Source organism: Tupaia chinensis, unplaced genomic scaffold (assembly GCF_000334495.1).
Source record: "Tupaia chinensis unplaced genomic scaffold, TupChi_1.0 Scaffold149090_1, whole genome shotgun sequence".
NCBI lineage: Eukaryota > Metazoa > Chordata > Mammalia > Scandentia > Tupaiidae > Tupaia > Tupaia belangeri.
Genome location: NW_006208936.1, coordinates 1,315,556 through 1,326,296, shown reverse-complemented (window position 1 = coordinate 1,326,296; position 10,741 = coordinate 1,315,556). Strand labels below are relative to the sequence as shown.

The 10,741-nt window shown below is 52.7% G+C and overlaps 1 protein-coding gene across 1 annotated transcript in view; it reads left to right on the top strand.

The window, feature by feature from the left end:
* Positions 1 to 10,741, top strand: part of ST6GAL2 (ST6 beta-galactoside alpha-2,6-sialyltransferase 2) — a 95,168-nt gene that overhangs the window by 37,024 nt on the left and 47,403 nt on the right. Inside the window, exon 2 of the mRNA XM_027769243.1 lies at positions 10,054 to 10,738. Within this exon, the coding sequence (XP_027625044.1) occupies positions 10,109 to 10,738 (630 nt within the window). The 5' untranslated portion in view covers positions 10,054 to 10,108. The remainder of the gene's footprint in view (positions 1 to 10,053; positions 10,739 to 10,741) is intronic.

The following is a 10,741-nucleotide window of genomic DNA, read 5'->3' as shown; positions in this document are numbered from 1 at the left end:
GGGATTTGAATGTATACATCCTTTTGTTACTCAAGAATTGAAATCTGAGTTTCCCAAGAACTGAGTGGGTTCTCCGAGGACGAGGCATCAGATATATCTCCAGCCTTCTGTTAGGCTTGCTGCGTGTTTGTGGCATTGCAGCTGCGTAAATTACACTAAACTGATTAGCACACGGAGCCCATTAAAGGGTACTTAGCCGGCACTCAGTCCATGGAAGCCCTCCTTTCTGTGACTGACGCACCGGAGAGAGGTCTTTATTTAGGGAGGGCTTATTTAGTGCTTATGAGCTCGAGTCCGGCGCTGGTGTTTATCTGAACCGGGACACGTCAATTTAGAGTCCTTTAAAGAGAAGGATGCCGGTGTAAACTGTCGTGTGTATGCACATGGGACCAATACCCACACAATGAAATCCTTGCGTGTTTGCCACTTTTATAGAATTTCAAAATCCGGGCTGAAAATAACGTTAGGCCAGACACTGCTCACGAGCACGTCACCGCACGCATGCATCTCACGCGGCAGTGAGCTAAGCCTTGTTAGATTCACATTCACTGAAGAAACTGAGGCCTGGAGGGCATCTCTAAAACTACACAGCAACAGGCTCCCTGACCACAGGGCTTTCTGGTCAACCACACAAAGGCAACCACAAGCCTTGGCTCCTCATAATAGGCAGTGCCCTCCTTTTTTAATTTTTTCTTTCTTTATTTATTTATTTTTTGCTATAGGGCACATGCACTAGCCAGAGAGACACACAGAACGAGAGAGAGAGAAAGTGAGAAATCACCCCCCAGGGGGAATGGCCGCACTACAATTCTTTTTCCAGTCTCTTCAGGATTTGGGCCATGCGTGCCCGTACACACACACACACACACACACACACACACATACATCCCTGGTGTGGTTTTCAAGCCATCAGGCCTAGGACTCGAACCATGGTGTCAACTATGTGGGATCCAGCACCTTAACCACCACACCACCTGCTGGCCTGATACTGCTTCTGTCTGGCTCTACAACACCTCTGTCTAGGCCAGAGGAGGTGGTGCTTCTCGTCACTTGAGTGGGACCAGCTGTCCCTCGTCATCACGTGGCTGTCCCTGCCAGCCAGCACAAAGGTCCTGGGCCCCTCCTGGGCTGGGACGAGGAGCAGCACACAGGGAATGATGCCCTCTGTGGGCACAGAGGGCCCCTGAGAAGGACCACCTAGACTTTCACCCCAAAGTCCTCTTACATAGTTAGGAATCCAGGCGAAACTTTCAAGTCTCAGTGGCACGCGTGCGCCCTTCCACCTTCCCGACCATTAGACATCGTGCCGAAGCGGATTTCCAGCCCCAGTTCTGGGCCTTGGCGCGTTACCGGTATGGAGAGTAAATATCTGAACGCTAGCTATTGTGACGCAGACGGGCCACCGTGTCCATGGTGGATGCTTGCCGTTTCAGGGCGCAGCAGCCCTACTTGGTAGGCAGCTCACGTTGTCTCTGTACACCCCAACGACAGGCATCTGCGGTCATTTCCACCTCCCCGCTGCCCAGCACAGAGCTGCCCAGAGCGGCTTACATGAGTCCTGAGCCCCTAGACGATGCCCGTCTGCCCCACCTCCTGAGCAGACCGCACCTCGTGCTATTGGACTCATAGGCCTGGAGAGGTGGTGCCACCGGCTTGCTAACAGCCCCCTTGTCCAGGCCCGCCCCAGTCTGCCCACCACACAGGTGCTCACCTTGGTGAGAGGCCCCACTGGCCTGAAATGACGAGCTGTCTTCTGTGCCCATGCATCCTTCTGTGGCCAGTGCTAGAACTCCTCCTCCTTGAGGCACTCCAAGATTACTTTTATTTTTTTTAAAGAATTATTTATTGAATTAATTCCATTTGTTATTATTACTTTTTAATTTGATCAGACAGAGACAGAGAGAGGGAAAGGGAAAGTGAGAGAGCAAGCTGCCAGGTCTGGGACTCAAACCATGGTCAGCCACGTGGGAATCCACCTGCCAGCCCCATTGCAGGATTACTGTAATGCATGTTTCTTCTCCACATTCAGCAGTTGTGGGGCTGAGAAACAAAGCAGCCAGAGTCCTTTTGTCTTCCTCCCTAGATGGCAAACTCCTTTCGCTCATGGGCCCTCCCAGCACAGCGTTGTGGGTGAACTGGAGACCCGTTTTGCCTAGGCACGATTCACTTGGGGACATCCCAAGATTATGCGTCGCTGGTGGATGCCAGGCATGAGGCGGTGTGGCTTGCAGGGCCTCACTGGGAAAATCAGGCGCTCCAACAAACAAGTACGGGAGGCTGGGGAAACGGGTGTTAGGGGCTCACCTGGTTCACGGAGTGTAGGGAGCTGGGCTGACATTAGGCATTGCACCTTGTGGCAGAGAGAAAGAGATTTTATTAAAACGTTAAGGCTGGGGCTCCGTCATGCCCAGCATTTTTACTGCTTCATGATACAGGGAGGAGACAGGGCTTTGGAACAGCACTCGGGCCTGCTTGGAGCTGCCGCTTCCCTCAAGGTCAGATGAGAGCAGTTTCTACTGAGGAGTCTGTTGTGAAGATCAGCCAAGATGAGGCCTGAAATGAGACAGTGCCTATGGGTGCTCGGCTCAGCTGCTGGCACCAGGGGGCGGTGTAGACAGCAGCCTGAGAGTGCACCTCTGCTGCTCCCTTCCCCAGCTCCCTGACTGCTGCCATGACAGCTGTTGGTGATAACCTGGGGCCGGCGGGTGGCACAGCGGTCACACCGCTGGACTCATGTGGGCAGGTCCTGGGATCGTGTCAGGGGGCTTCTCTCCACACACAGCACGCACAGGGGCGAAACATGGGGGTGGGTTATGGCGTTGAAAACCCTGCTGGGGGGCCTGTCTCTCTTCTCCTGTCTCTGGGCCTCTTTCTGTATCTCTACATCTCTCTCTGTCTCTCTCACTCATGAGATAAAAAAGTGAAGTTTAAAGCAACAGTAAGAAGAGTCTCACTACACAAGCGTGCATTTGAGCAACAGTAAGAAGAGTCTCACTACACAAGCGTGCATTTGATTGGAGCCACCTGGACATCCCTGCCAGGTGGAGGAGGACTGAGACGAGACACACCCGCCCTTCCCAACCAAGAGCTCTGTGGGCAGCCCCCTGCCGGCCGTCACCCCCACTTCCTTTGTTAATGCCCAGCCGCTCATTCCCTGCGTTTCAGACATACGGATTGGGGAGTTTTCATGGGCCAGTCCGCTTTGGTGGACCTACATGACCAAGATGTGGTCCCTGCCTTCCGGGAGCTTACAGCCTGCTCCAGCATCAGATGTTGAATCGCAGGAGCCGAGGCACCAGAGTTTTCCACACATGCCTTTGGCCAGGCGAGGTCACTGGAGTCACAGTACGCAGGATGGCCATGTCTGTCGCACGGGGAGACTCACCATCTGCAGCGGGACTGCCCTTCCTGGGACAAGGACGTGGCCTTCCTTAGGAAGGTGGCCGCCTGCTGCCCCGGCTGGCCTTGTCCTTTCTGGACATGAGCCTAGGGTGGGCTGAGACTCAGAGAGAACGAGGTGGGGAGTGGACCTTTGTATCCTGCACTGAGCCGTTGGGAGGCTTTTGCACACTTATAAGAAAAATGAGCAGAGGGTGAGCGGTCCTTTGTAGAAGCAGCCCGTGAACTTGGGGTGACATAGAATTCCAGCTGGGGAGGTAGCTTTCTCTTTTTTGCACACTGAGTGTTTTCTCGGATGTGACAAGAGCTAATTTTAGAAAAATGATTCTGCAAAGAAAATGACTCCTGAAGGCTATTAAGATACATGGAGGTCTCAGGATAGCTTACACACTAACTCTTCTTTATTATTTCAACATTAAAATAAATACTTAGGTTTCAGAGTAGCCCAGATTGTTCTTCGACACAATACAGGCATAGGTGTTTCTCAGACCCACAGAAAACCTGGCCAGGTGACCCCGGAGCTGGCACAGCAATCAGTGTGTATATAAAAAAAATACTCCTTATTCACGGAAACCAGGGATAGAGCTTGTCGACTGCAGGACTTAAGAGGGTCTGCATTTAAGAGATAAGGCCTAAAATTAATTTCTTTTTGCTCTTCTTTTTTTTTTAAAGGGATTATTTTATTTAACTTTTTAATTATTATTTTCTAGTTTGTTTAGAGAGAAAGAGGGAAAGTGAGAAAGCAAGCCCCCAGGTCCAGGACTCAAACCGTGGTCAGCCACATAGAAGTCCAGTGCCTTTAACCACCATGCCACCTGCTGGTACCTCTCTTTGTTTTTAGACAACATAAGAAGCTAGCTGCTGTCACGTAAGCTGCACCATGATGTTCACCTGTGCTAGTATTTACGTGACATTTCATCTGACAGCTTGTGGTAAATTATGCCTATTTCAAAAGGTGATTACTTTAAGAATAATTTGAAGGCGAATTCAAACATTCCTTTGTAGTAGTTTGGACATCTGTGAGGAAACATTTATTTGTTTGAGAAGTAGTATCTGAAATATGGGTGCTGATTTTCCCAAGTGAGCAGAATAGTCAAAATCATTTTCTGCAGCAGGCCCTGCTCTTTTAACATTTCTTCTTTTCTTTTTTTCAGAGAGGTTTTTGCTAGAGGGTGCGTGTGCTCACCAGCGACATAGCCATTATGCTAACTGCTGGTCCCCATATTTTCTTCTTTAATTGCCAGACGGCACCTGAACCCTCTGGAGAGAGACAGAGAGCGAGAGCGTGGGAAAGCACTCCCCAGGGGGCATGGCTGTGCTACAATTTCTTCTCTTCCATTTCTCTATCCTGTCAAGATCTGAAACATTCAAGACTGGAACTGGGATTGGAAACACCATCAACCACGTGGGACTCAGCTTCCTTAACCACCAGGGTACGGGGCTGGCCACTTTCAGTTTTTCCTGCAAAAACAGGAATTAACTAGAGACTTAGGTAGAAAGGAAACAAAGATTTTAGAGGAAGAGTAGGAATGAAGAAAAGAGATTCAAACAGGTGGAGGACATGCACTGGCAATGTAACCCTTCATTCTGCCGGGTGATGTTAGGGTCACTGAGGAAAGAAAGGCGTACCCCTCTGCATCCACTATGTGTCTAATCTTGCCTGAGCTCCTCCCAGGGCAAACCCAGCAAGAACCCCACAGGCTCCATCACTGAAAAACATCCTCCACAGAGCACCCATGAAGGTGGGATTCGGGAGCCCTTTTCCATCGGCCCCTGGGGACAGATGACTTGCCAGATGGGGCTTTTCTACCTCCCTGATGCCATTTATGTCACACCAGCTGCTGAAGGGACCGAGCAGTGAAGGTTAAAGATGACTTGGTGTAAGCCACCTCATTGCAATATTTCAGGTGCACTCTGTTAGAGAAAAGGGAATGCCTTTCTAGAACTCATCCAAACCTTCCCATTAGGCTGTGTGGTCATGCCAAGGAAAGTGACCCACAGCTCTAGCCCGGATTTCCTACAAAGATGCTCACCGGAGACCCGCCATCCGGATGGCGACTTCCACAGTGCTTCGCTAGCACAGAATTTGCTGCTGCCTTGCGATGTAATCATTTTGGAGAATGTTCCCTTAATTGGCAGCAGAAGGGTCGCCACTCCAGAGGCTGCAGCAGGGACTTTGGGTTATGAAAAGTTGCAGCCTAATCACGAGTGGAGGCAGCCAGCCTGCCCCTTATTACTGCCGTGTGCCAGGAGCCCGCATGGGCACGCTTGTCTTTCCTGGTGCCCAGACCTGCAGGCAGAGAACGAGCTCTCAGTGCCCAGCCCAGGCCCCTCTAACCCGCAGGCTCCCCTTTATTCTCGGTATTCTCAGACATCCTGTCATCCCCCTCCTGTCTTATCTCCATGGCTAACAAGGCCTCCAGTCTCTTCAGCTGGGAACTAGGCATGTCTTTGTCTCTCAAAATTTTTAAAGGTTATTTATTTCTTCCATGAATGAGAGAAGGAGAGAGAGATACCTCCCAGAGTTTGCATGCTGCCATCCGCCCATGACCTCAGCCAGCTGGGTCGTGGGCACGCGTGTGCGGGGCGTACTCGGGGAGTCCCCCCACCCTCAGCCAGCCGGGTCGTGGGCACGCGTGTGTGGGGCGTACTCAGGGAGTCTCCCACCCTCAGCCAGCTGGGTCGTGGGCACGCGTGTGCGGGGCGTACTCAGGGAGGTCTCCGGATGTGAACTTGGAACCTTCCCTCGTGGGCCTGCCTTGCAGAGCATTGCACTTGCCGCTGCTCCTGTTTGGCCCCTCTAGACATTTTCACATACCGACATTTACGTCCGAGCCTCTGAACTCTGCCGTGAAGCCAGCAGGCTTGCCTTGTCAGCCCGAGTCCCTCTGCCTTCTTTTTTTTTTTGGAGAGGTTTTTTGCTATAGGGTGCGTGTGCTTGCCAGACAGACAGAGACATAAAGCAAGAAATCACCCCCCAGGGGGGATGGTCATGATGCAATCCCTTCTCCTCCGTTCTCCTCTCGGGATCTTGGGCACGCACGCACACGCACCTGGCGTGAGTTTTAAGCCACCGGGTCCGAGATGTGAACCACAGTCGACTACTTGAGAGTCCAACAACATAGCCATTACGCTAACTGCTGGTCCCAAGTCCCTCTGCCTTCTTGATGCTGCTTTCTAAGGCAACGGGAGTCTACTGCCCTGGGGTCACCAGCCCCTTGAAGCCCTGGCCCTCAGCACTGGGCCCAAGGCAGAGGTTTCTAGCTCTGTCCCAGCAGTGTAAGGCTTTGTTTTCACAGTCTCACCTCCTGCCACTCTGCACACACCTCCTTTTTGCCTCTGTGCTTCAAAGAGCATCTCTTTGACAAAGACCGAAATAAGGAACGAGTTCCTTAGCTGTCAGAGCTGTTCGGTGCAGGGAAACCAAGTCCCAGTGACTCAGTCAGAAGCAGGAAGACTGCCTTTAAGCTAGCTGCTAAAGCCTTGGTGTAGAACAGTAAAGAGATTGGCAGTGGCCTGATGGTTAAGGTGTTGGAGCCCACAGAGCTGATCGCACAGTTCGAGTCCTAGACCCAGCAGCTTGAAAAACACAGGGGTGTGTGCCTGTGTGCCCCAAATCCCAAGATGAGAATGGAGAAGGGATTGCAATGTGGCCATTGCCCCTGGGGGTGATTTCTCACTTTCTCTCTTTTTCTTTGGTAAGCCCATCCCCACAAGCACACAAGTCCTATAGGAAAAACCTAAAAGAAAGAAAGAGAAAGGAAGGAGGGAGGGAGGGAGGGAGGGAGGGAAGGAAGGAAAGGAAGGAAGGAAGGAAGGAAGGAGAGGAAAAGAAAAACTGGCCAATCTTTGTCCCCCCTGGCATGGAGCTTCTAAACTCGGAATTTCCAGAAGGCTAGGACTGTTAAGCTCATGAGTCAAGGAGCCACTAAGCAGCTTCACACTGCGGGATGGAAACGTGAAAGCCACACAAGTGGAATTTGGGGGCTGGAGTCGTAAGCCTGCCCTCCAGGGAGAACAGAGCAGGAGAGCGAGCTCAGTCACGTGGCGGATGACTTCATCAATGATGCCCACTAGTGAAACTCTTGTTTGTTTTTGAAGAGAAAATTTTGCTATAAGGCGTGTGTACCTGCCAGAGAGACAGAGACTTAGAAATCAAGAAATCATCCCCTGGGGGTGATGGCATGCTGCAGTCCCTTCTCTTCCATTTTCTTCTTGGGATCTTGAGCACGCACACGTGCCCAGCATGAGTTCTGAGTTGCTGGGCCTAGGACCTGAACCACAGTGGACCACGTGGCAGTGCAGTGATGTAACCATTGCGCCATCTGCTGGTCCCTATCTAGTGAGACTCTAACAGATTAAACTGTGGACACTAAGACTCAGTTGCGCTTTCTGATTGTTGAATGCTTAGATGCGCCAGGAGGTGACACAGCCAGATTCTGCAGAGAGGGGGTCAGAGCTCTGTACCCCCACGCGTATCCTTTCCAGAAAAACCGTAACAGCCCCTGTAGCACTTTCCTGAGCTCTGCAAGTGATTCTAGCAAGGCATCACCGTGGAATCTGGAAATGGGTAGTGGGGGGTTGGGAGCGAGTGGCCCGGGACCCCTCGTGCAGCTGACATCTGAAGCAAGGGCAGTTGTGTGGAGGACGGAGCCCTGACTTGTGGAGTCTGCACTAGCCGCAGCTAGTGACTGTCAGAATTGGAATGCAGTGTCTCAGTGGGATGGCCACCAAACAACTTTCTAAGGGTAGTTTTCCAATTTCTGTTCCAAACCTGGAAATATTGGGAGTAGCTTCTAGACCTCCATGTTGGTCACTGCAGCTTGAAGCTCCATCTCCCAAACAGACAGGACAGAGCACGGGCTGACCGTCGTGGGTGAACACCGAGTGTGGCCCCACACATGTGCACTCACCGCTCAGTACCGGTTCCCACAGAGGTATGCGGAGAACTCGACAGTGAGCATTTGGAGACATTTACAGCAGGTGGCCATTGCCAAGGCCTTCTGACACGGAAATAGAAAAATCAGACAGTGGCGGGGGGGAGGGGGGGCTTTGCCACAGGGAGTTTGAGGAACCTAATTTAGAAAATACTGCCTCGTCTGATGTGAGTGGATGAAATCAGAATTTGGTGTTCAAGTGCGAGCCCTAGAATCCGGTGTATGGCTTTGTGTGTGATGTCTCCTGCTTGCTCTCTCCGTGGCTGTGGGCAAGTTTCTTAGCCTCACGGGGCTTCAGTTTCCTTATCTAGAAGATGGATATTGCAGTATTTTCTACCGTCTGATTAGGTGCTGGGAAACCAAATGAAATAATCCAAAACAAGTGGTAAGTTTGGCCCATAGGAACTTCACTTCTGGTGTAACTTCTTGGGTCAGTTCTTGGCGTGAGTGAATCTGACCTGGTTAACGGATATTCTCACAGCTGGAAGGCGAGGCTGTCTGGTGACATCTTTCCTAAATGGTCTTCCAACAGCACCACCCAGACACAGCCATGCACAACTGCAGAAACACAGCCCGCCCACACACACACACACACACACACGTCGTTCATTCAACCAGCATCTATGGAATGCCTTCCTGTGCTCAGCTGTTCCCAGCTGTCACCTTCAGCAAGCTAAGTTGTTATCCCAGCTCAGGCAGTGCTGCCGCAGTAACACAATGGGGCCCACGGGGAAAAGGTCCTGAGTTCGCATCCCCGGACCTCACTGAGTGTGCTGAGCCCGTCATGCCCATGCCTGTGTCCAGCATGAGGGGACCACAGGAAGAAAATCCTCCTGGGAGTCCCTGCCTTTCTCTGTAATAATGAAGGTGCACAGCTACCACCTTATGTGTCCCCTTCCTGGATACTTGCTCACGCTCCTGAAGGTTGGGAGTACTTCTTATTAAAGTTCTGTTGTTTCTCTTGGAACCAAGCACTCAGCGACTCACATGGCCGTGAACACAGGCTGCAGTACTGTCAGAGGCGCTTCCTTCTCTCTCTCCGTCTTCACATCCGACTTGCTCTGTCCTGCCTCCTTGGTCACTCTGCTGCAGTCTCATCTACGATCAGCAAGCTCTCTCTCCTCTCCCTCCTTATTTAAAGCTCCCCTCTTATCCCACCAGCCCCTTGTGGTAGGGGTGAGGTTGGAGGACATTACAGGGGTGTTGTTGCAGTCAGCAGCAGCCTAGCATGACGCCTGCCTGCAACTGTGGCCACTGACATGCTGCCTGTCAGTGCCCAAGGTGGACTTCTAGTATGTTCGGGGCAGCCTCCGGGCCTGGGGAGACCACAGGACTCAGACGTGGGTGTGACTCTCGGAAAGGCACAGCTGCGCTGCTCTCAGACGTGTGAGCTGTGACTTCGTGTCTGGTGAGCAGAGAAGGGAGCCCTGTGTGCCTAGCCCCTGCTCTGCTGCTCCTACAGACTCCTACAGGGGAGCTTGTCCAGCTGGCCCCCAACCAAGCGGCTCTCAGAGTAGAGGGCAGACGTGTCCCTGAGTCACCCAGCAAGGGTTTTGCAAATGTACATTCACCCATCTCCCAAGACTCTCAGCTGAGGACTGGGATGTGGTGGGGTAGGTAGCCGTAGTTCCTGGATGATGGAAACGCAGCTCAGATGTCACCAGCATGTCAGAGCAGCGTCCCTCATGGGCTAACGTGGCATCTGGCTGTTTTACAGGTCCCCTCTGCCTCCCGCGGCTGCAGGACGCAAGGCGCTGACCCAGAGGCCTGCCATGAAACCGCACCTGAAGCAATGGAGACAACGAATGCTTTTTGGGATCTTCGCCTGGGGGCTCCTGTTTCTGGTCATCTTCATCTACTTCACGGACAGCAACCCCGCTGAGCCTGTGCCCAGCAGCCTGTCCTTCCTGGAGACCCGGAGGCTCCTGCCGGTCCTGGGGAAGCAGCGAGCCATCATGGGGGCCGTGCACGAGCTCTCCCTCTCTGGGAGCATGGACACAAACAAGGCACCGCCCGGGGCTCACGCCACCAGCGCCTTGCGCTCGGGCCCTGGCCACCGGCAGAAATGGACCCAGGCGCAAGACGGGTTTGAAAACGAAGAAGAGTTGTTTTCATCCCAGCTGGGGAGGAAATCTCAAAGTGCTTTCTACCCGGAGGAGGACTACTTTTTTGCTGCTGGTCAGCTAGAGGGACATAGCCACACTCAGGGGACACTGGCGTTTCCTGTCCCCAGGGAGCCAGGCCTGACCCAGAGAAGGCGGGGGAAGAGGCGGCCCCGCCGGCCACGGAGGAGCCACGTGCTGGAGGACGCAGACGGCGACCGGCTGTTCTCCTCCATGTCCCGGGCCCTCCTGTACCGGCTCTGGGAGGGGAACGTCCCCTCCCAGATGCTCCACCCCCGGGCC